This window comes from Nestor notabilis, unplaced genomic scaffold, assembly GCF_000696875.1.
Source record: "Nestor notabilis isolate BGI_N333 unplaced genomic scaffold, ASM69687v1 scaffold2760, whole genome shotgun sequence".
Taxonomy (NCBI): Eukaryota; Metazoa; Chordata; class Aves; order Psittaciformes; family Psittacidae; genus Nestor; species Nestor notabilis.
Genome location: NW_009909513.1, coordinates 37,927 through 63,695, shown reverse-complemented (window position 1 = coordinate 63,695; position 25,769 = coordinate 37,927). Strand labels below are relative to the sequence as shown.

At 41.2% G+C, this 25,769-nt stretch overlaps 1 protein-coding gene across 1 annotated transcript; it reads left to right on the top strand.

The window, feature by feature from the left end:
- Positions 1 to 2,590: 2,590 nt before the first annotated feature.
- SLC34A2 (solute carrier family 34 (type II sodium/phosphate contransporter), member 2) lies at positions 2,591 to 20,660 on the top strand. The gene is made up of 13 exons (XM_010023709.1): positions 2,591 to 2,689; positions 8,295 to 8,409; positions 8,513 to 8,653; positions 9,229 to 9,357; positions 10,282 to 10,425; positions 11,058 to 11,169; positions 12,282 to 12,477; positions 13,157 to 13,252; positions 15,630 to 15,750; positions 16,464 to 16,631; positions 17,977 to 18,093; positions 18,181 to 18,305; positions 19,926 to 20,660. Exons 1-13 carry the CDS (start codon positions 2,591 to 2,593, stop codon positions 20,499 to 20,501), a joined length of 2,139 nt encoding a protein of 712 aa, XP_010022011.1. The 3' UTR covers positions 20,502 to 20,660.
- The last annotated feature ends 5,109 nt before the right edge of the window (positions 20,661 to 25,769 follow it).

Sequence of the window (25,769 nt, the reverse complement as noted above, 5' to 3'; positions counted from 1 at the left end):
GTTAGCTGAGAGTCTTGCTCACACATTCTGTCTTTTCAAGCTGTAACTGCTAGAAAAGCAAACCTCATCATGTGAATATTATTGTTAGTGAATATATATTTTGAGCTGCTCTAATACCTTTCTAGTATGGATGACAATTTCTTTACTTCCGTTTATTTCAGTTGTGACTTAGGTGTACTTGGTTTACTGTATTAGGGCCTGCGCCTTAAAGATGAACGGGATTGACACTTGCATGGCAAGTATTCCTCTTGAATGGGAGATATGTAGGGGAGCTTGTAGCACAGATCTCTGTAACATAGACATGTTTCTTGCCTGTGTTCTAACTTCTTGCAACATATAAGAGTGACTGGACAGAGTTCACCTCTTACAGAATTTGCACATGCCAGGAATTTTTTCTCAATCTGTGTTTGAGACTTTTTCTGTGGTTGCACCTCCTGCTAAATGCTAGACTATCGCAGATACTATTCCAGGTAACTGCAGGGGGATCCAGCATCTTTGTGAGAGGAAATCGGGACCCTTGGAATTCACTTGCTTGCTTTGTTTTATTAGCCATTCCATATCCAAGAGTATTTTTTTTTTTTTTATATTAAGTCAGTTGCTCCAAAGTAAACCCTAAAGGGGGAAGAAAGAGCATTGGGTGATTCTTCCTCAGCAGTAGCATCTTTTAAATCTGTGCCGGATGCATGAAAAGTGTTCTGGACTCTGACCTCCCTCTTGTCCCAGAAAAGAATTTCAGCCTCTTCTCCTCCAATTCTGAATGAGGGAAAAGCTTCTGGGACAAATAACATCCACCTTTATCCCCTGTAGCTAGCTCTTCCAGAGTGACTCTGCAGAAGGTCTGCCCTGGACCTTCAAAGCAGACTGTAAACTCTGCTTTTGTGTGGGCTGGTGAGTGACTGGTGGCTTTGAGTGACTGGTTTTTCTTTCCTAAAGTTCTTTTTGGTAACATGATGGGTCTGATCTGGGATTGTTCCCTTCCTAAAACATTAACGTGGTCAGCACATAGGATTGTGCTTAGCAAATGGAATGAGCAGTGCTGGAATAAAAATGCCATGGAAGACGTCACCACACTCTGGCTGAGCCCTAACTGGGTACCTGGAACGTGCACATCTCGCACCTTGTCTCTGTCAGAGCTGGGTTTCACAAACAGTGACTCAGAGGAGAATAGGCCACAGCTCAGAGAAACTCAAGGATTCTGAGTTACAAGCTTCATCTGATTTCCTACATGTAGGGCATCAGCAAGAAACTACCGGGTTTAGCTGCAATGTTAAAGTACACTTCCGTTAAGAAGGAGCCTGTGAACCACCAAGGTGGATGTTGGGTCCATTTTCCATCACTTCTTTCCACATTGGACAGTTCTCCACTTTGCACAGAAGAAAAATCAGTTTCTGTTCCATAGTCGTCTTTGTGCAAACTGCAGCTGGGAGGAGCGAGGCAGGGCTGGTGCTTTTGTCTTTGGGCTCCAACATCATCTGTGCCCCAGGTAGGGGGGGCTGGTGGGGTCTACACCAGCAGAGCCACTGCAGCCAGGGGAGGTGCTTGGTGGTTGCACTGCCATGATGTGATGCTGTGTATGGGGCTGCGGAGGCTTTTACAATCACCGCTTATTAAAAACTTCTGATGCCGATGCAGGAGAGGAGTAAGTTCTGACTCACAGCTCCAAAGGCTGGGCGCCTCTGTGGGGCTGAAAGGTGCAAAAAGCAAGAGTTTTATTTTTCTAAGTTACTAAGTCACTAAGCTGCTGGGAGATATGACCCCATTCACGCAGACAAAGCAGATCTGCTGATTAGGCTGCTGGTTTACGGCTTATTTTCTCAGCATATGATGTCTGTTGAAACAGAAAAAATTCAGAGTTAATAAAGCTACAGTGCCTAATGCAGCCCCCCTCTCCCTGCTCCTCATTAAGTTCATCAGTAGAACAGGCAGCAATGCTAGTGGCTGCTTTGTCTAATCTGTAATACCACACTGTATTGAATAATGCACCTATTTATCATATAGTCTTCTTCCTCGCTAGCATTCTGAATGCAATTATCAAAGGTGTCCTTACATCTTTAAATCTCATTTAGAATAAGAACCACAGCCAAAATGCTAATGAGCTCGCCTTAATTGTAAACACTGAGCACTGATAAGAATGAAACTCCATCCCCTGTTCCCAAAGAAGTTCTTACGTGTTTCCTACTTACACTGCTTTTTATCTGATTCTCCTTTGCTTCCTGTTCCTAGGCAGATTAATAGGCACCTGAACAGACAAATAACAGTACTACATCTTCTTCACACCCTTTTGACAGACTTTTGAGATTGCAAAATATTTTTGGAAAATTATTATTGGAAAAAAGATTACTGAATGATCAGGCAGAGGGCAATTTTCCAGGCTGGAACAAACCGTTCCCCAGCATTCACATGAACACATTAGTAACTTGTACTTAAATGCTGATGGGACATTTTTTAGAATGTGATAAGTGTGAAATAGCCCATAGTTTTATCAGTCTTGGTTGCTGCCCACTGCTGCTAAAAAAAGGTTGATTGTGATCATTAAGCTGCAGGTAGGCAGTGCCTCTGGACTGTAAAATAGGAATGTTAGTGCGCAGTGATGAAAGCAAACTTTGCTCAACACCTGTCTATATATATTGCAGGTTTCAGTGGCTGCCCAGCTGATCCGTTCGCTCTGTTGTCTGGGAATAAAGAAGTGGTAAGTAAGAAAACTGAGACCAAGTTTTCTTTTCTTCTTTTCTGAACTTGTTTAGCTTACAAATCTAAAGCTCTGCCAAGGAATGGCAACAGAGCTCTAACGTGGGGAACTGGAGTGGCATGTGAAATGTCATTCACTTGTTAGCATTTTCACCTTCTGTTCTTTCAGCTGCATTTCTACTTTAAGGAAATGATAAAAAAATCATAGTTCTGAAAACAAACTGTGCTACTTTCTGTCTGCAAATAACTAGATTTATTTTTATGGACTATGATAAAAGAAAAAAATCATTTTATTTGCAGCTGTCAGAAGAAAAACCAAAACCAACAAACAACCAAACCAAAACCAAACAGGAAAAAACTGCCTATAGCATAAGAAAGTATTGTTTTAACTATTATTTGGATTAAAAAGAAGTGAGATTTTTAAGTCATAGCATTCAGTGGCATTGGATACTGGAAAATGTCTAGGGTATGATTAATGAAACATTGGAAGGAAATACTGTCAGTTTGTGTGTTAGCATAGATAGTGTGTAATGTCCGTGTGCTGCAGCACAGCCGTGTCAGGCTATTCTTGATGGAAACATTTTCTTATGCTAATTTGGTTTGATACACAGCAGTAAAAGGAATACATTAGTCTAATGTAGTTAGCTCAACTAATGTGGCAGTAGGCAGAATTCAACTGGTTTCTCAGTAACTTTTATTAGCAGCTCTTCCATTAGACCAGTAAGTCTTTTTTATGCCATTACTTTTTCCTCTCAATTCTTTGTGTTCGGGATGGGGTAGATCTGTTGTATTTCCTTGTGGGTGGGATTTTATTGCTGATGTTGTTTATTCTAAAAAAGTAATTGTTTTATTTAAATACCTAGTAAGCATTTCAAGTAGTTCACTGATGTTTCCTGGCTCTGAGTCCCCAGTGGCAGTGTCTGGTGCTTTGCTTTGTTGTGAATGCAGAAATTAATGTGTGGGATTCGTTTTCTCTTTGCACTTGCTTAGAAATTAGTTCTCTTTACTAGTTTGTTTTATGTGGGTTTTGTTTTGTGTTTGGGTTTTTTTTTAGTTTTGCTATGTGTTAGATTCAAGCCTGTGAACAATAAGTCTCAGGGATCTGTAGGAACAAACAGTGAGCACAATGCTTATTTTTCTCTTAGTTTTCATGTATCTTTTATCCCTTGACTACTACATTAGCTGAAAGTTTACATCCTGGATAAGCCTGCTAACTTAATTAGTGAAAAACCCCAAGGAGGCAGCTGGTGCCAGAGCAAAGGCAAGACTTGCTGCTAGCTCAGCTGAATCATTGCTGCTGTTTATTTAAGTCGCTGCCTGTTCTGTTGCACCTGGAGTTTTGTGGCTGCCATGGAACAGGTTCTGGGGCAAAATTATCAGCTACTGTAAAGCTAATGAATGGATTGGTGCTGGCAGAGGATCTTTCCTGTCTCTACATAATGTGCTTCTATGTTGGAAATTATACATATTGAGAGGTAAAAGACAGTATTTTTTTCAAACTTTGTATAAGAAGGATTGCTATGTGGCTTGGTATTTACACCTATGAAGTATGTGGTGTATTGGATATCAAATTTGCTGATAAATTCCTTTTTAACATACAAACCGTGGCACAGTGGTGAATGGCAAGAAAGTTAATGTGGTTTAAAAGAAAAGCTGTGGGAGAAGGAGAAAGAGCAAGAGGAGGGAAAGCCTGGCTGAACCCAAATTAGATTTGGAGCTGCTTAAGCAACTTTTCAGCACATGTATGGTCATATTGGTGGTTGCTGCTGTGATTATCTGTTGGTTTTGAAAATACTGCTATTTCCTCCAGTACTTTTATTTCCTCTTGGAAATTCACTGGGGCTGTTCTCCTGGAGGTGAGATTTCTTAAGGCTTACTGCTTTGTAGTTCTTATTTCAGGCACAATGTGGCCTCTCAGCGAGCTGTCACGGGTGGAGAGGTACAAACAATGCCATCCAGGCACATGGAAGTAGTAGTTCATATTCTCTGTGTTAAGTCCAGCAAAATAAATACCTTTACAACTGTTTCTGATTTAAAGCTGAGAAGCACTGAGAGCCTAGCCCTGCTACAGAGGCAATGCTCTTACAGTGCAACGAGTCACTGAGGAACACAATATAGGGCAGCTGCATGACACCTACTGTTGCTCAGATAATTCCCCAGAGACTTTAACTCTTTGAAATGCTACAGTGAGAGAGTCAGTGCAGACATAAAAACCATGGGAGCCCACTTGGGATTTGACTTTCTCTCACATTTTATTTCCAAAGTTGAATGCCATTGATTTCCATCTATCTCCCTTGTAGGAGCAGGAGGTTTCAGTTTCTTTTGGAGTTAGAAAAGATGTCACACATAGTTAGCATTTTCCAAAGGCGAGGAAAGACTATACTTACCATGAAAGGAGCACACATGATGGTGTGAGAGGATTTGCCACAAGGCTCACCGAAACGGACTGGATTACAGTTTGTGCAGGCATTAGTTTTCAGGCCTTTGCAATATGCATAGTGTATTTTGACCTGCCACTTTCAGGAGGAAATTAGCTCACACTGCAGCACAGCTCTGAACAGGTGGATATCCAAAGCACCAGTGCTTATCCAGACACAAGCTCCATGACTATGCCCTGGATGTAGGCATCCTGGCCAACATCCTGCCAGCTCAGGTGGGAAGTGGACAAGCAGCACTGAGACACCTGGGCTGGCACAGGGATGGGCAGAGCTCCATCCCTTCTGGCACCTCATCCAGCAATTGTGGCTACCCTGCCTTTGGACCTGGACCAGTGCATCCAGCTGAGCATAACTCCTTGATGCAGTGTACACTGTCACCAGACCTCTGCCCATTCTGCAACATGTTCCTTCACAGTGTAGTTATGCCCTTGGTGTTCAAAAGAAAACCACTATTAGGGTTTTCACTGTCATGTTTATCTTGCGTCAGTGCTGTTGGTCTTTTATACCATCTCTCACATCAGCCTTTCCGAAGGCTCATGTGAGATGCTGGAGACTGATGTAGTTAACTTTGTCACCCCTCTGCTCTGCTCCTCCGCAGCACCCAGATTGTCTTCTGAGTATTTTCTCAAGCTGTTAATGCGTGTATCTGGGCCAAGCAAGAATTTTTTGAAGGGAAAACTGTAGAATGTAGATTATGCTTGTAGCGCAGCGATTAATTAACAGCAAGTAGCTGTGGCCAGGACTCTAGCACAGTATCAGGTTGCTCTAAACTAGCTTCTCAGCTGTTCCTCTTAACAGGCGTCAGGATCTGGAGAAGACTGACAGCTTTGGTAGTGCTTTAAGGATCTGGATGGTTCTGCTTTCATCGGTCTTTGATGCCACTCACACAGAATGGGCTGTTCTCTGCAAACCCAAATGCACAAGGCAAACACTGTAAAGATCTCCAGTATTCAAGTCTACCTTCCCAAATCAGAGGTTGGTTAGGGCTCGTATGGATAATTCTATTTTACCTACAAAAAAATCTTCCTCCACAGAGGTGGTCAACTCTCATTCTATGGTACTAATCACATAAAGCAAAAACAATAATAATACATGACATACCTGTGGGATCCTGAGCACCTCAGGAACATGGGAGATGCTTATTATGAAAAAATGCCCTGCTGGATTCTTGAATGGGGAGAGTTTATTTAGGAGACATAGAAGCTCTTTGTCTGCTGAAGTTTTCAAGCTCCAGTTTCTCCAGTGAGTGCATCAGCTCAGTTTCCATACAGTAATCATGCAGGCCAAATCCTTCATTTCCATACTGAGTGTAACAGAAGAGCTGTAGAAGTACTGATGGCATCTCTAGGTATGATGGTGTCCAGCATGTTCTTTGTCTCTCCATGGTGGGAATACGCTGTCAATACAACTTCACATCTGAATTTCCAACGCATTTTCACGATCGCATTTCACCTAAGAAGCACTTGTGCTGAGCAGTTACTATTTTTTAGAGCTCTTTAAATGCTGAACATGTATAAATGAAACTCGTTTAACGAGATGGAGGTGTTCTGGTGTGGGTGGGGCTTGGAGGTTGTTCTGGCATGGGGGAAAATATGGGAATTTGCTCCAAGCAAATGGCAGCTCCTGTTGAAACAAGCAAGAGTGATTTTCTCCCATCTCTTCTGAAATCTTTCTTTGTGTACCCTGGGAGCTGCTCTGGATCTTACACCACAGATGAAAAAGGTGTAAAATCATAGGTTTTACTAATGGGATTGTAGAATAATTTTTCCTATTAATGTCAAAGGGGAGATACTCTTTTCTTTGTGGAGTACCAGAAAATAACACCTCTTCTGTTACAGTAAGGAATGAGGGATTTTGTCCGTGACATTTCCTTCCAGCTAAAGGAGGAGGATGTGTGGCTTATTGACGTAGGCAGGGACAAAACATTTCCACCATCAGCTATATAAGGGATTATGATTAAATGAATGATTAATTATACTCCTTTAGAGTGGCTGCTAAATGCAGGTGAACCTTGTTTACAGGAGCGTGATACCAACCCTGGCACTGACTTTTGGAGGCTGGGTGCAGGTGCCCTGTTTATGAGGAGTGTTGCAGGCAGACTTGCTCACCTCAGACATTCCAGCTGTGTGGGTGCCAGAGGTGGTGGCCATGGGCAGATTTTCCCCCAGCACTGACTGACTTGCGTGGCAGAGAGGGTGGAAGAAACAGACCCGAAGTGGGGCCTGTCTGGGTAGGGTTCACTTCTCCCACCTATTCCACTGAGTATTTGGTCATGCTGGCTGAGCTAACCAACAGCCTTCCGGGCTTGGAAACGTAGAGGAATTATCATATGCTACCTCAGCTCCCTGTGGTCACCTTCCTCCTCTTTCATGCCCCTCCCTCTGGCTTCTGATATTGGTGAAGTAAATTAGCAGGACTCTGCCAGGCTTTGGTTGGAGGAACAGCTGCCTTCTCCTCCTGTGCCTGAGCTTGGTCTGTCATGTGCTTGTAGCTGTGCCAGCCAGATTTGGCCATGTGAGGTCTTATTTTTTGAATTATTATTTATTGATATGACAATCTATGTCAAATGTGCTCAATGGGGTCAGGAAGGAACAGGTTCACACAGAGACATGGGTATATGAGATGGGTGAGCATGACCTTGCTGCCACTAACCGAGCTTCATCTGCAGCATCAGCTGTGAGTTATAGGCAAATAGATCTGCAAATGGCCACTGCTGCCTAACTATGCTCTTGTCCCCTCATTCAGCAAACACTGTTCTGGAACTCGAAACTCTGGCGTCTTTCTCCACCTTGTCCAGGGTCATGTTCCCCTCAGTGCTTCCATGGAAATGAACCAGTAAAGGCAACAAGAAGACTGTGTTTAGCAAATGTGACCTAAACAAGGCAATGCTTTAGGGAAGAACTTTCTTTGCTAAGGTCTTGCTAAGGTTTACCAGTTTGGTAAATTCAGTCAGTTAAATCCAGAAGGTGGAAGAAATAGTCCTCTGACTTTTTGCTGAAAGGAGATAAAATGAATTAAATAAAGGTTAGTAAAAAGCTGTATTCAAGGACACATTGCTTCTGTTCTATTTCCATCTCTGCTCTTAAACTCAATAATATTTTTCACATACCTTGTTGTAAGTTGAATATTTTGACTGCACACATGTTTAAATCAGCACAACTTTGTTAGTCACAGATCATGGCTCCCTGGCCTGAGGTGGAAAAGCCTGAAACCAATAACTACATTGGGGACTCTTCCAAACAAAACCAGAACATGGCTGGGAAAGAAGGAGAAAATCATAAAGGTAATGTGTGCTCACCTGTGAGTAACAGATACATATGTTTCGTGGATCCTTGGAGAAGACAGAAAGTAATTAAACTGTTATATTTAATGTTCTATTTTATCAGGCAACGTGGCTTCACTTGGAAATAAAGGGGAAATTCAACCTGCATTTTCCACAATAGCCTTGATAGATGAGACAAGGCAAGAAGAAGAAGAAGACCCATGGGCTCTGCCAGAACTGCAGGATACTGGGATCAAGTGGTCAGGTAGCCATTTCTCAGTAAAGAAGTTACCTGCATTTATTTTTTCTACTACTTCTGTTCTCTTTGTCTTCTTTATTTTTCTGAAATCATATTTGCTGCAGAACTGAATATAACATTTGAGGAGTTTTCAGGTGTAAGCTTTACACTCTGTCTCACCTTCCCCAGCAGTGAATAGGGATATTATATTTAGTCAATTAAGAAGAATTTGGAAATCATGATGCTTACTCTCCTTAAAACACAAGGAATATATGAAAATGATCCAAAATTAATATGGTTTTATATCCAGGCTCCTATTGGCCTTTCTTTACTCAGTAGGATGACTGTGTAAAACTGAGGGTCAGTCTCAGACTTCATAAGGCTTTTGTCATGTGCCAGAAGCTTTTACATGGTAAAACTAGATAAACAAACTACCAGCTTCTGCAGTTAAAATTTGATTAAGAACGTTCTTTCGGGTTTAATCACACACTGGAGTCACAACACTGTCTTTTGACTTCCTACTCTCTGCTTGTGTGCAGACAGTTCCACAGAGAACACCAAACACATCAAGCAAGTCTCATGCAAATGTATTTGTTTTGCAGAACTGGATAGAAAAGGAAAAATCATTCGCGTACTCTATGGGATAGGGAAGTTTATTATGCTACTTGGATTGCTCTACATGTTCGTGTGTTCTCTGGATGTACTGAGCTCTGCTTTTCAACTGGTAGGAGGTATGAAAATGTCTAAAATATCAATAATAAACTATAAAGTAGGCAGTAAATTTCATCTGAGTGACTAAATTACAAGTACCACTTTTCAAGGGCATTCTCCATAGATTTATGTGTTGTGTTACAGATTCAGAAGGAAGTAGCTCTGATTGAAGATTGACCTTCATTTGTTTGAAAGGGCCTTTGTTTCTCAAATTCCAGTGAGCTGTTGATATAGGAATAATTGGCCTCAATTTCTTAGGCTGTTCCTGTTACTTTAGTGACAGTTTACATGACTACATCTGTGCATAAAACTATCCCATGTGAAAGACATTTCAACAAGGTGAAATATAAAAATTGCACTCTTGATCAAAGGACCCAGCACTGAAATATCCCCCAAATCCTTCAAAGACAGAAATTATTGAGATGTATTTTACCTATCTCCAAGGCTTGAATGTTGCTGGTGGATTCAGAAGTGGCTATCAGAGAAATACATGAGTTTTTGTGGAGGTATTTTTTATTTTTGACCACACAGAAATCTTTGGGAGCAGAATTACTCAGGATTATTAAAATAGGTTTTATTGATGCAGTAATAAAAAATACAAAGGCAGTAATAGCATTTAAATCTATGCATGTGTGGTTTTTTGTCCTACGGTCTTTCGTCTGATGGCTGTGTTTTTATGTGGTTTTATATGGTTTTATATGGTTCTTTTCAGAGTTCAGTAGAGCTTGTTTAGTCTCTGAAATGAGTGAATATAAAGTATCTGACAACTGAGAAGCTGAGAGTTCAGAACCTGAATTTGGATCCCTGGGCTACATCATCTTACATATTTTTTGTCTGTATATGTATCTCAATTAAATGGCTGAATGATCTTTAATTAAATGCTCTGATAATTCCTATGGATTTTACCTTACACTTCCCTCACTCTGAGAATATGGTTTTTGTAGGCAAAGCAGCAGGGGACATTTTTCAAGATGATTCAGTGCTGTCTAATCCTGTTGCGGGATTGGTGATTGGAGTTCTGGTGACCGTTATGGTCCAGAGCTCCAGCACTTCTTCATCCATTGTGGTCAGCATGGTGTCCTCCACACGTAAGTCTGCTTACAGTATCTTCCCAGAGATCACTCACAGATCTTGGACTGGGGTGCAAACATTCCCATCTGTGTTCAAGTTATAGAAGCTACAGTGTGTAAGAGTAGAGACTGTAGGAAAAGGTTTCCACAGCTGTTGCTCTAATATAAAAAATTTAATAATATTAATAGCAGTAGTAGCAGCAGCAGCAGTAGTAGTAGTAGTAATAGTAAGTCCACAACTGAAGTAGGGTGCCCTGACATTGAATGCATTAGTTTTTAAGTATCTGCATACTTCTCTCATGTTAGCTGGGTACTGAACTTCATTTGTTTCTGTGGCATCATTTCAAAATTCTGCAGTAAGTAGGAAAATGCCTGGGAAAGAAGAGACTTTATCTTACTCTGGCCCTCTTACTTGTGGTGAAAAGGCATAACCAGTTTCAGTGGGGATCACAGGACTATGTTCCCAGGGGCTTGATTAGAGTAAACAAATCTGGATTGGAGCACCTAATCCCAGTGACATCAAGGGAAATCAAGGGAAATCAGGGGAAATCAGGATTCCAGTGACATTAATAGATGTTGATTTTCATTGAAGCAAAGAGCTTTCTGAGGATTTGATTTTTTAATTCATTGCTTCCTTTTCTGCTTTCCAGTGCTGACTGTTCAATCAGCTATTCCTATCATAATGGGGGCAAACATTGGCACCTCAGTTACAAATACGATTGTGGCACTCATGCAAGCTGGGGACAGGAATGAATTTAGAAGGTATTGTTCTTAAACACTAGATCTGAAAAGCTGCTTTTCTTCTTTATTTGTAAGTTTTCTTCTGTATTCCCTATCACTACTATAGCCACACAACCTTTCTACTGACCAGTATTTGAATGTCTAGTTAGGAAAATTACAAAGAAGGCCAAGGCTAAGGTACAATGCTGTCAAGATATGTGACTTCATATACTTGAAGAAAAGCATATTGGGTTCCTTTAAAATTCTGTGGGTTTGTAGAATCCACCATTTTTAACTGGATCTTGCACAAGGATAAATTTTCAACTTCTCCCACTATACCAACCACCTTTGATTCTCTCTTAATTATGGGAGGGCTGTACAGGAATATTACAGTATTTTGGTTTAGTCTTCTTAAAAGAGATCAGTATTGAAACTTTTTTTTTAAAAAATCTACACTAAGTAAAAGCTGGTAACTGTAGAGAAATGAAATGTTCTGGCTGTCAAATATATACAATGACAACTTTCAGACTGCCAGTTGACATGATCACTGAGAGAGCTCATGGCTTACTGGAGATGAGCAGTAAACTTGGGAAGGATATGAAACTTTGATACCTTGTCAGTTATGGCATCCCAGACATGACATACACTGAGCCCAAGCCTCTGAAAGAAGAGCTGTGGCTCCTCAGGCTGTGGAGGAGAAGCTGTAAGGGAGCTGTTCACCAATAGTTTGCCTGACCATGTGAGAGGGCTGCAAAGAGCCACCTTCCCCCATGAGTAAAGCAGATCAGGTCCCAGAGGGAACACCTGGCTGAAGATTAAAAACGTGCCAAAAATGGTGAGAGGCAAACCAGAAGCAGGCTGTACAGCCACTTCTTTCTGCAGACAAGTACACTTGGCAGCCTTGTGTTAAGGACCACTTTTGCCTTTTCTAGTTTGTGCTGTTTCACTCACCTGGCTGCCTCTTTCACTTGGTCAACAATGTGGAGAAAGCTTAGTAGTCTATAGCAAAGTAGCCATCTCCTGTGACCCCAGAAATTAAATGATTGACATCTTGGAATGGGCTTCATCCCTGCTTCTATGATTTCATAGTTAATTGATGTTGTGCACATGTTGTTTAACTAAAAGCAGCTCTGTTTTTTGTTTTCTTCTTGCAGGGCCTTTGCTGGGGCAACAATCCATGATTTCTTTAACTGGCTTGCTGTGTTTGCACTGCTGCCCATTGAAGTTATTTCTGGCTATCTTTACCATCTCACCAATGTTATAGTTGAGTCCTTTCATCTTGAAAGTGGTGATGATGCTCCTGAGCTACTAAAAGTTATCACAGACCCCTTTACAAAGCTCATCATTGAGGTAAGCTCTTTCTCACTTCAAGGTAGCTGCTTACTTGGTTCAGTCACAGCTAATCAAAATGCTCTGAATATGGAGGGGAGGGGGAAGCTTCCACTCATTTCTCTGTGTCCTTGGGGTAAAACTCATTAGCAGATGGATTCTTCTTTTTATCCACATTTCATAAAGCCCCAGCTCTGTATTTCCTGTTTCTATTTCCCCCACATGCACAAATACAGCCATGTGGGATGGATGGGATGGCAGCCTGTTGCCTAGATGTTGGCAGATAGTACTCACTGAGGCAACCTAGCACAACCAGGACCTAAAGAGAGGACACTAAAATTAAGGGAAACTTGCACGTATCTAGAGGGACAGCTGGAGGTCAGAGGGGATGCACACAGCTCCTGACATGACAGTAAATGCATTTAGGCAGTAATGTCAGTAGAGGTGTTTAAACAGAAGGGATGAGATGAGGTAGTGGATGACTTGGGGAGAATGAGACAGTGTTTGTGTGCATAGAGTTGTACCTTTTTCTAGGAGTAAAGCCCCTTGTTGGGCAGCAGCTTCTTCATTAAAGATGGTCATGCAGGCATTATGTGGTGGAGCTTCCAAAAGGAGTTATTTGAGTAGAGCTGAACAGAAGTGTGTGGTGCAAGCGGGAGTAATGCTTTTTTCCCCCCCCCCCCCCGCTTTTTTTTTAAAGCTTGATAAGTCAGTAATAAATGCAATTGCTACAAATGATGAATCAGCAAAAAACAAAAGCCTGGTAAAGACTTGGTGTGTAACTGAAACCAATGTGGTGAGTATCATGCTAAATTAATTGTCAGGTTCTTCAGGAAATACATGACTGATCTGTATCTAACACTCATCACAGGGTTGTGAAATTAGATTTTTAGATAAGGTGGTTTCTTTCAGCAGCAGAAAAAGAATGAAAGCAATCTAATGTAGCTTTTGCTCCACGTAAACCAAGCATGTCACACCAGTGGTAAGCTTGACCTGGTTGCTTTCAGCACCATGCAGGGCCTTGCTTATCAAACTGGTGGTTTGGAGCTAAGCCTATTACTCTTCTGACATCCAAATGCCTTTAAACGCTGATACTCCTACCAACTCCCTGAAAGTGGAAAAAACCTGCAATATTGCCAAAGAAAATATCTTTTTCCCCACTGTTTATCTATTGACCTAACCAGCTTTAGTCTTACGTGTGTTAGGGTGATCTGGTGGCAGCTAGTTATTTGCAGCCTTCTTGGAAAGTTGCCCTTGGAGAAAGCCTCTGTGGGCCTATGTCCCATTGTTCTTCACTAAGGCAACGCTGCAGGTTAGAGGAATCTGCTGCCCAGATTGACACCTATGAGTATTTTGGTAAACTGTGGAGCTGAGTGTATGGTTTTTGTTGTGTAGCTAACTGACAGAGCATTAAATATCCCTTGGATATCTAATTAGACTATTCTACTCATTGGAATGTATAGAAAAGTAAGTCTTGAACTCCTGAGGCAGAAGATACTTAAGGACGCACAGCAGAGGTTAAAATTAAGTGCTGGGTTTTTAGAGGAGCCCAGCTCCTATTGAATAACGGTCTGGATGGCCAGTGAAATGCTAGCTAGGGAGATAGTGCCAGGAACAGAGCTGTGCTAATGTGAAACTCCGCTCAGGTTACATGACCCAGGAGCTGGGTATTCCATCTTGGGGACGCACAATGCTTGGGCCTCCCAAGCATCCATGCCCCTGGATGGACAGCTTCCATGCCCCTGGCCCACACTTGGCTTCCCCTTCACCGCACTGCCTGGGAAGGCACAGCCTGGGTCCCAGTGATGCCTGAGCCCCTGCGCCCTACAGATAGCCCACTTAGAAGACAAGCAAGTACACAGAAAGTGTAGGCTGAAGGTTGCATTTCCATATACACAGTTTCTTCTGTATTTGTCTGTATTTTGGCTGTGTAACTACTGCCCAAGCATGTAGTCAAATTACAGAAACACATGAAACCTTTACAAGCTTGACTTGAACTTGGTCAGGGAAGAGAAAGATCATTTAAATGATTTACATTCCTAGTGGGTTAAACTCATTTCTGGCAAAAATGATTAAACAGACTTATGGCAGGGATAAATACATGCAGATCCCATATGTTTGAAGTAAAACATAAGGATAAATATTTTGATCCAAAGCAGCTGCTTTGAAACTCAGACATCTGAAAAAAAATCAGGAAGGCAAGAAGCAACACTGTGTTGTGTTTGTAAAAGCTGATGTGTTGGGGAGGCCGGAGACCTCCCGGAAGGTGTGGGGTCACTGGATCAGTGCCTGGTTTTGCCCATCTGCATCAGCTGAAGGAGGGATGAGAATGTGGGTATCTGCAGGAAGTGCCCAGAAAGAAAATATGATTCTGATTTCCCTGTTTCTGCAAAGAAGAATCACTCAAACATATCTTAAAGATACCTCTTGTTCAGCACTATGGTTCAGAGTCCATTGGCTCTTAGCTGCTCTTGTAGGGAAGTACAGTTCAGTCAGCAAACCCTTAATCTGCATAAGGACTTATGAACCTAGTGTCAGATTGCGATATGTCTGGGCTAGGAGCTCTTATAAGGAAGATTTTATTACAGTATATATAAATTCAGGTTCAGCACAGTAATGCTAATGCTAATCATAGCACTAGTAATTAGCTTTCAGATAGCATTTGAACTTTTAAAAGGAAAGTCATAGCAGATTGTGGAAACTGAGGCACAGCAAGGCAGTGTGGGCAGTTTGTGCATATGCAGCGAAAAAAGCTGTACTAGTATTGCAGTATCCTGAATCACAGTCCTGTGCAGTACTCACCAGACCATTAACTGCAGTTAAAATGGCAGTAAAGAGGTCTTTCTTTGATGCAAGAAAGCTGTGGCACTGGCTGCACAGACCCTGACATCAGTAGTTAAAAAACGGATGACTTGGTTCTATGATTATTACAATGTAGAAGGTTTGGGGAATATTTTAATCTTTAAATATTGAGTTGATTGACCTGGGTAACAGCCCAATTCTTTATTTTAAGAATGTAAAAAGTTTGTCTTATCATTAATGTGGTGCCAGCTTACACTCCAGCTAAAAAATTCACCTTTATTGATGAATGCGTGGTGTAGTAGAAACCTACAACTTTGCATGAGCTCTTAGTGAAGGGTGACTGAACTATTGCTTTGTCTGGCAATTTGTAGACACTTCAGAATGTCACAATTCCACCATCAGAAAACTGCACATCTCCTGACTTTTGCTGGTCTGAAGGAAATGTGACATGGACCATCAAGAATGTAACTGAAACAGAATATATCAGTAAATGTAAGTAGTAGAACTGCTTCTCTTCTGGTAAGATCTTTACAAATGTATATAGCTTTCTAATGGTATTAACAGACCACTTCAGAGGTGTATCAAGAGGCAATCACCTGTATATGGACAGAAGGTACTACTGCTTGTGTAGTCAGAGCTGTTATAGCTACCCAGCTGGAGTTACCAGCATCATTATGGTATCTGGCTGCTGATGGATCTCTTTTCATGCTCCCTGATATCAGTAATTGAGGTCTCCAGTATCGTGTCACCCTCGGTGTTCAGGTGACTTGGAGCTACAGTTACTTTGCTGTAATGGTTGGTTGGATACCTCCATCCGTATGCATGCCTTTCAGGATGTTCAACAGCCCTTCTCAGGCATGCAGCCGCCTCTGGGAAGAGCTGATCCATCATCCGGCTCAAAGCACACTAACATTTCCTTATGCTGTTGTATTCCTCCCCCTTTCTCACGGTCACCCAGCTCCTGCCTGCTCTGCAGGGGTGCCTGCTGTGTATTTTGTAAGTGTGTCCATACAAGAGCCCCTCTTACCCCCCTCAGACATGGCTTTTGTGGAGCAAGAGGTGGAATTTTCACTCTTTGCATCACTCCCTCAAGCTGTATGTGCTTTGGTCCTGTTTTCTTATGGGCATATATGAAAACCAGAGCTGGGCTTGGGATAAGCAGCAAAAATGTGGCCAGGCCAATTAATTTTCCTTCCTTTTTTCAGGCCGGCATCTCTTTGCAGAAGCAGATCTGCCTGATCTCGCCATTGGTCTCATCCTTCTGGCTTTGTCCCTGCTTGTTCTGTGTTCCTGTTTGGTGATGATTGTTAAGCTATTAAACTCTGTGCTTAAAGGACAAGTGGCAAGCGTTATCAAGAAGACAATTAACACTGGTAATTATCTGCTTTTCCTGAAGATTGTTTTCAGGAATGACAAGGACACTGAGCACGTTTATTGATAATCTGTTGTTCTGGAAAGTGTTATAGAATAGTTTAAAGAAAACAGTTTCAAACTAAAATCATACACCGCCTGCTTTTCTTTTCTTCCAAGCATGTTATTTTCGTTCTTTAAAAATCTATTAGCAAACAGATTAACTGCAGCGGATTAACAGCAACAGAGGCCAAAGTCCAAGCTCTGTTTCTTGATGTATAATCATTAGCTGTTAGAAATGCAGTGTTCCCATCCTCGAAAGATAGCACTGAAGTGCTGAAATGGTGATTGCCTACTCTGGCACAGAGCCTGCATGTTTCTTTTAAAGTAAGTTGAAAAAAAGTTTGTAGTGATTAATTACCTTTGCTTGCCCTGTTCCACTGCTTAACCCTTTCTTCAGTAGGATAAGGCAGCCCTGAGTACGTTCCATTGTTCCCTGTGTTCTCCAGGGTTTTACGCATCCTGGATCTATTGAGTGTAAATGTTGAGTTTTTTTCACTTGACTGTTTTTCTTCAGCCTCCCTTGAATGGAGAAGTTAGAGCCCGTAGAAGAGAAAAGCAGCCCTGGCACATTTCTGGTTGTGATTGAAGAGAGGGTTCACAGAAATAGGGAAGGCAACAAAGTGGTCCCAGTGCTCTCTTCTGTTCTTCTGGGCAACGAACACTACCTGAATCAAAAATGAGGGATAGAAAGTAAACAGCTGTGGGTTACTGTTCATTTGTGATCTACTCTGTGCTCCTCTCTGTCTTGTGGGCTGATTAAGGCCCCACTTCTTGGCTTGCTCACAATCCCTCTACAGGAGATCATTGTGCCTGGTTTCATTAATCAGTGTGATAAGCTTTGCTTTGCAAGAGTTAGCAAGTGAATTTTTAGGAGGTGATCTGTTTGAAACTGGTTAGGACAAGCAACCTGATTTTCTCAGGATGGTCTTCAGAGCTTTCTGGAGATTGATCCATGCAGTAGGTGCCTGGTTGCCGAAACTAAGGCACTCAAGCAACCTAGAAGATTTTGTTTTGACCTCTCTGGAAACATTTCTGGTACCTAAACATGAATACTACCCTGGGTCAGGACAAATGTCTACCTAGCCTAATATCTGCCTCGAAGTGTATCCAGTGGCTGGAGAAAGAGTACAGTGAACAGAGTGAATTAGAGTAGTGACTGACTCTAACACAAAATTGTCATTTAAGAAGCAATATGCAAACAATATGTTTACATTTGAAATGCTTACCAGTCCTTTCACTACTGTGTTACTGTTACATGGAGCATTGTCTTATGCTAAAAATGATGTTCTCCCTCTATCTTTTTAGATTTCCCATTTCCTTTTACTTGGCTAGCTGGATACCTGGCTATGCTTGCAGGGGCTGGTATGACCTTTGTTGTCCAAAGTAGTTCTGTTTTCACATCCGCTATTACACCCCTTGTTGGTAAGTTGTCAATACTGTATTCTTTATCCGCAAGTTTTATCTTCTTCATCATTCTGAAACTACTCAATCCTGTTTCTTTTCTCCTAGGCATTGGCGTTATAAGCATTGAGCGCTCTTATCCCCTTACCTTAGGAGCTAACATTGGCACAACCACAACAGCTATACTTGCTGCTTTAGCAAGTCCAGGAAGTACCTTAAAATATTCATTACAGGTCAGTATAAACCAGTGCTTCCTTGACTTCATTAGAAGTTGTAATTTTTCTGAAGATAAACCTGACAAAATTGGCTCTGATGCAAATAGGCCATGGACGTCATGCCTGATTTTGTATGTTCTATTTATGACAGCTCATGCCTTTCAACTGCTTAGAGCAAAAAGCTTGTATTAAACATTCCAGAAATGTCAACATACAGTAAAATCTTACTTTTGTAAATTGGGTTTGATCTGATTGAATTAATTCGGAACTGAGACTGAATTGACATAATAGAACTGAGCGTGGGGTCTCTGCAGTTTGGAATTCAGTGCCCATATCCCTGACAACCCTCTTAGATAGTCCCCTAAGAAGGTAACCAATTTCTGTAAGTTTCCTCCTCAGGACCCTAGCTCTGTTCATGCAGTGTACAAGGATTCTCATAAGCTAAGTGAGGACTGTACAACCCTTAAGATGTCAAGCCACCTACCTACCTGAGGTTGCAGTGAGCATCATAACATCTATTTTTTCATTAAAAAATCTAATCTAAGTGGGTTTTATTGAATTCCTTGTCTCTCAGCACCTCAGACTATTTGAAAAGTAGGCAGCCTGGCTCTGGTCTCCATTTACCACCCAGTAAAGAACATTCCAGGCAGCAGATAACATTTGAATGAACCCTCTACATCAAAGAGTGAAAAGATAATGAAGTTTTCCTTTGTGAATAGGATGAATGTGTTTTACTAGCCACAATAAATCAAGAAAATTACAGAAGTCGTTTTCTTGTCCTCAGGCATGATAGAACAGATATAATCATGAGATGATACTATCTTGACCAAGCTCAGATTTCATGATAACTTTCTGGTTTTATAATGTACTTTAAAAAGAAACCCCTGTACTTTCATATTTATTTTAGTCTGATAACAGCTATGGAATGAAAATAAGATACGGTGAGCAGAGAATACACTGTTTTGTTCAGTATGTGCTTATTCTAAGTGATTTCTGAAAGCTTTAGCAAGTAGGTGTCTCTTCACACTTATTTTTTAAAAAACAATTTTGAAGTATGTGAATCAAACAATCATAAAAGACCCAGAAATAAGAGAGTCACAATCCAGGAACCTCTTACAGACTTCTAGCTAATTTTTGTAAAATCCAGGTTTGTACCATTAGTACTTTCTCAATAGCCTGTATGCAATACCTAATTCACACTTCCCATCTTTTCATTGAAAACTTATGGATGCATAACCCAATAATGAACAGTCTTCATGTGGTTTGCACACCTTTATAACCATTTCCTGATAGCTGTGTTTGGTTTGTAGCTTTGTTCCTGATGGACTCCATTTCTTGCAGTTGAAAGCTGCATTTGAAGACTTCTCCATCTGCAGGGAGATAAGCCACCCCCTCTAAGCTTGCCTTGTGTCCAAATGCTGACCTCTGTTTGTAGGCAGTGAACTTTACAGTGTGTGAGGTATTACCAAGTTCTTGCTTCCTGCTAGGAAAGTCACTGCAGTTAAGGACAAGAAAAACAATAGGGGGCAAGGAAAGAGAAAGAATAGAGTCTTAGTGCAACTGGAAGTTATGATGATGTGTTAAGGAGCATTTAAAGGTATTTTAGCTAATGAACTGCTCAAATGTTTTTGCTTTCAGATTGCCTTGTGCCACTTTTTCTTCAATGTCTCTGGGATTATCCTGTTTTACCCGCTACCTGCTACCCGGCTGCCAATCCGCATGTCCAAGACCTTGGGAAACGTAACAGCCAAGTACAGATGGTTTGCTATATTTTATCTTCTTGTCTGCTTCTTTATTCTGCCTTTGTTTGTATTTGGTCTGTCACTGGCAGGCTGGGCAGTCCTTTTGGGTGTTTGTCTTCCCTTGGGTGCTCTTTTTATTGCTGTGATTGTAATTAATATTATGCAGACAAGGCGACCACATTCACTGCCTGAAAAGCTCCAAAACTGGGATTTCCTACCCATCTGGCTGCACTCCTTAGAGCCCTGGGACAATATACTTATGTCTTCACTCGCCTTTTGTGGAAAACACTGCTGCGGCTTCTGCAAGTGCTGTAAAGTCAATGTAGAACAGGAGGGTGCCAAAGACAAGCAACTGAAAACTATGGAGGTTTATGAAAACACCATTGCGATGGCTGATGAAGAAAGAGGTGGAAGAAGGGCACCAACTGCAGCTTGTGTTGAAAAAACAGGCACAAACAACACAGCCTTATAGGAGTGTATCAGCTTGTATTAGCAGACATACAGCATAGGACAGTCAGGCTCTTGAAAACTACCTTGGACAATGCACTGAGGACAGAGTGAACAATTTGTTAGGTTCCTGCAGCCAGTGATATATCACTCATCAAGGAATGGAGTCAAACAAGCTTGACAGAGTCCCTAGGCTATCTATGATCAGTTGAAAAGCTAATGACAGATTTGCTTACGGAGGATCTACTATACTGTACCTTCAACCAATGCTATCAGTAGCAGACAAAAGAAATCCTGATGTAGTCCCATGAAGAGAGGAATGAAAAGAGTGGTGATCAATCCAAACTTAAACAAACAAACAAACAAACAATGCACTAGTAGAACAGCCTTTATGACCTACTGGCTTATTCAGCTGAAGCTGCTTTATAGTATCTAAAAAGCTCTAGAAATGAAAAGAAAAAAGGGAGACTTCTAATGTTTTTATTGGCCTGTTTGCAGTGGTCAAAATGGAAAATAGCAGTTTTCCCAGTATGGGCAAAATTTATTCTGTGTGTGTGAAGGAAAATGAAATGCTGGGAAATCTTTCAGAAGCTCCGGGAGTCCTACTCTGGCATGAGGGTATGCATAAGCCCATTTTGAGCCCTCTCCGTCTCTTTTAACACTGGGGACAGGAGTTATAATCTTTTATTATCTCAAACTAAAGGCCATAAAAGTAATTGCTCATCCCTCTGCCTGATGAAGCTTAAGCACTGGATTTGGAGACACTAAGTGGCTACCAAAGGACTTGATGGACTCAGGATGTGCTTGTGTGGCCATTTCTCTTCCTGGATGGTCCTCTCCTCTCCAATAATGTTTACCATGTAACCCCACAATCAGAGGAATGGTGCAGGAGGGAGGACAAGTAGCCTGTATAGGGGAGGAGACAGCCACCCAAGCCTGGGCTTAGGCCAGGAGATCTGTGTGCAACTGTGGCTCCATTTGGCTGAGCCACAAAATGGTATTTCAGAGTAGCAGTGGAGACTGGCTTTAGATCTACAAAAGAGGGAACCTGGAAAGCAGATTATGGCGCAGGACATATGGTAACGGTCACTGGAGAGAAAGCAGTGTTCACTCTGCACCATCACTTTGTGCTCTGAACCACCCTCCTTGGAAATAATGTGAATTTCACTGGCAGTTGTATGTAGCAATCCAAATCCCAAGTAAAATCCGTAAGTTGTGTAGTCACTACCATTTGTAGTCAATCCATAGGTAGTGTAGCACTTGGTGGGAAAGTTGCTTGTGCTCATATGTTACTGTTACCGGTGTTGTAGTAAATGCTTGTGAGGCTGCTCTGAATCAAGGGCTGACAAAAGGTGCAATTTCAGTGTCAGAAAAGAGCATTTCAAAGATGCACTGAGTATTTCTACTGGCCTTCAGTAGCCAAGATATCAGCAAGTGTGGGATAATTTCTGAAGTCCAACCACTAATGTTAAGGTGTTAAGACGTGGCCGAGTGTCATTTAAAATCAGTTTATGTGACTGAGTTGTAGATTAAATTTGTAGTGGGAATTCTGAGAAGATGCCTAGTCTAACACTCAGTGCCGCTAGAACACATTTACTTTTGAGTAGTTGTTACTTTTCTGCAGAGCGCTGGAATTCAGTAGGTTGAATTCGGCTATCAGGGAAATATGTATATTTTAGAAGAGAAAATTGTTTGAATTGACTTTTTTAACCTGACATTTAGATTGGCAAACTCTTGCTGAATACGTGTTTGCAAATTGCATTCATACTGAGATTCCAACTGTTTCTGTAATTGGGAGCCAGTGACAAAATGCTTAGAATCAGAGCAAATTTCAAAAAACATTTAGTTTTGGTGTAGTTCTGCTCTTTTGGGGTTTAGTAGCAGAGAGCAGAATTATGCCAAACTATTATTTTAGAAGTTATTTTCTTTGTCCCTCATGTAGTTGAAGCAAAACGTTGTCAGCATCTCATTTTTAAATTGGAATTTTGATATCTTCAATAATTCTTCATTTTCTTTTCACAGTTCTGGATGATTTCAGCATCTGTTTCTTTAAATCCCAGCATGCATTTTCCATGCTCTGTTTCTTTGGGAAAAATATGAGAAAAATATTCAGAATTCTTTCTAAGTTATCTTAAGTTTCCATTGACCACCCATTGAAATGGGAAACATTTTAATCTGCTTTTACTCATTTCTTACACGGTGTGCACCTTATTTTGCGTCTTGAAGTTAAGCCGTCAAGCACAGTGATAATAACTGTGGGAAAGCAGTTCTTACAAATTGTCAGACATATCAGTACTTTATGGTTCCTCTTTGTAACATTTCCCTTATGATCTATTCTTACACTACTCTTTCCTTGATCTAGGCCATATTGTGCCATTGTTTTAGGCAGATTCTGGCAAAGGTTTCTGCTTAACACTTGACAGCACAACATGTCCTCACATATTTTCTCCCCTGCGCTTACCAGAAGATATTTACACTTTATTTATAGTTATTTGAGTGTACAGAATTTTTCATAAGTTATACAGAAAAAGGCTCTTGATTGTGTTATATATTACATATTTGAAAACTATGCAATGTTTATCTATAAAAATGTAAAAAAGAACTACTGTATATTTTGTAATATAACTTTTCAAATTGTTTGTATACTGCGTATTATGGAGGCTGTTGGCTCCATCAATAGGTTACGTAAAGATTGTTAGCAATGCAGAGACAGATTTCTTAAAGACGAAAAACACCTACATACTTTCAGAATGTCTTAATGCACAAGGATATTGAACTCTCCTTTTCTAAAAGACTTAAATATTCTGTAATGAGGAATTTTGGAGATACAAGGTTTCTAAAATGCTTTTTTAAACTCGTAAAAACTGTATCTTTTAACTGTTTTGAGGACAGTATATGGCTTTATACCTTGTCATGAATCTTCATCTTGTCTGTCCTTGTGCATTGAATGTAAAAATAAAGAGAAGTTTTAAAAAATTACGTTCTTTTCACAATATCTGGTTATATACACACCATGGAAGCTTGCAGAAAAAGAAGTATGCAGGCAAGTTCTGGTCTGAGCTGATGCAATGTACAAGAAATGAGGTTAGCATCAAGCGCTAAAGAAAATCACCAGAGACCTGTGTCCCCAACATTTCATATGAATGAGAGTTTCATATGGAGAAAAACAAAAAGAATTGCTCAGTGCAATTGTGCAGGGTTCTGCAGACTGTACTCTGTGAAGGTAGGCATGGGAGAGCAAAGCCAGGGCTGTTGTAACAGCTGGATGTGTGGTGAGTTCTAACGAATGATCTGCATCACTGCGCTAGGCTAAGATCCTCCCTCCTCCATGAAAGATGGCAGAGTGTTTCCAAAATGCTCCTATATCCCATGACCTGGGTGATGCCTGGCTTATAACTGGGCAAAAATATCCATCTTACTCTTTTTTAAATCACTCATGACCTATGGAGCTTAAGCTTAAACAGACAGAGAACTAAAAAGTACTGCTTAAATGCCTTGAGATTATTAAAAATGTCATTAAACGTCCTAACTATGAGCTCAGCAGTAGCTGAGAAACCAGCCCCAAAAGCAACTGTCATTCCCAACTACACATTATTTTAGTGAAACAAAAATAGCAGCAGTATTTCATATAACACAAGTATTATGCACTACAGTGTAAACCGTCTTCTTCTAAAAATGCAGTAAGCATTAAGCACCCCGTGCCCCTGATTTAAAACTTAGAGCTTCTTTCACCCATGCAGAAGTACTGTAATTCTACATGGCATCACCCTCCATGACTCACTGTCCAGCAAGAATCAAAGTGCATCCAGGGAACACGCACAGGACAGGTTGTACCATCCATCTCTCCACTTCCAAATCCTTTGCAGAGCTACCTAGGGCAAGGTTCAGTAATGCTTGTAGGTATTTAACAGCAGGTGTGTGTCATGAAGTGCTGCACTGATCAGAAGCCTTCAAAATGTTCAGAATAATGAGCCTGCAACTGATCTCAGCCTCCTTGTTCTCTTCTTGCAACTGAACCATGTTGTTCACAGCTCCTTCTGCTACTCCTTTGTTGTTTTACCCTCTGCCCAAGTTTCATGCTCTTTTCACACAGTTTCAAATTCTTGGTAATGCTGCATTTAACTGCACCAGGCCTACCACTATGGAGGGTTCTCATCAGTCAGAAATGCAGGATAAATGCTCCATCATCTCTTTCTTCACTTTACCATGTAGTGATGGGCACCCAGACAGGTCCCCAAGACTGCTGCTGCCCATGCCACTGAGAAAGCTGTTTGTTCTCTGATTTACAGCAAATTATTTGGGGATGCAGAGTCATGTGGTGCCATTGGCAGTAGCTTAACCAACACACACCAGCAAAGGACCTGATCTGGTCAGTGAAAAATAAACAGTGAGAAGTACTGAGTTGATAATCAACTCTTTCAAGAGCCGTGTAAGGAAGGATGTACTCCATACACCTACCAGGGAATGCCAGGCCATGCTTCAATTGCGTAATTTCAATAGGCTGTGCTTCCATGTAAGCAAGCGCTTTATCTGCATTTGGATGTTTTTTCTCTCTAGCTAATGGCCAGTCCTGCTGCTGCCACATGCCAAAGGCATGACACTGTATGTGTAAACCCACTCGTGATATTTTTACCGTGACCACTCTGTAGATCTTAGTCTCTTTATTACAATTCTAGTACAAAGGAAACACGTGACTCATACAAGAGAGCTGTTTACTTTGCATATCGGATAGTAATTATACTGATTTGCATTGAGCTGTCCCTAAACAGGTTTCCTCTAACACCTGAGATCCCAGTGTTTCAACGAGACAGAGAAACAGAGCAAAGGTTAGCGTTAAAGTGTCACAAACATTCCGTCTTACTCAGCACCTGATGAAACTCCCTAATTGCCATTTACACTTTTGGGGTGTATCAATCCTTTTACATGGCTCAGTGTCTAAGGACACATTAGCATGGCATAAACAATCAGGGTAATTACAGGAGGAGATATTTTGCAACCAACACCACAGCTGATAGATTGGGAATTTTTTTTTTACGCGATGCGAAAAGCACAAATTACAGGACATGCAAACAGTTTATGGACCAAATTGTGCCCTTGGTTAGGCAACATGCAACCATAATTGACATTAGGAAAATGGGTGCACGTGTGAGCTAGGATAGCATTAAGCCCTATTTTAACTGACTAATACAGTGGCCTCGGGCACTGGATCTCAAATGGTTGCTAGCAGAAGGCTAGCTCTGATCTTGCTGTACACTAAAAATATATGATATTGACCCTTGCTTGTTGCTTCCAG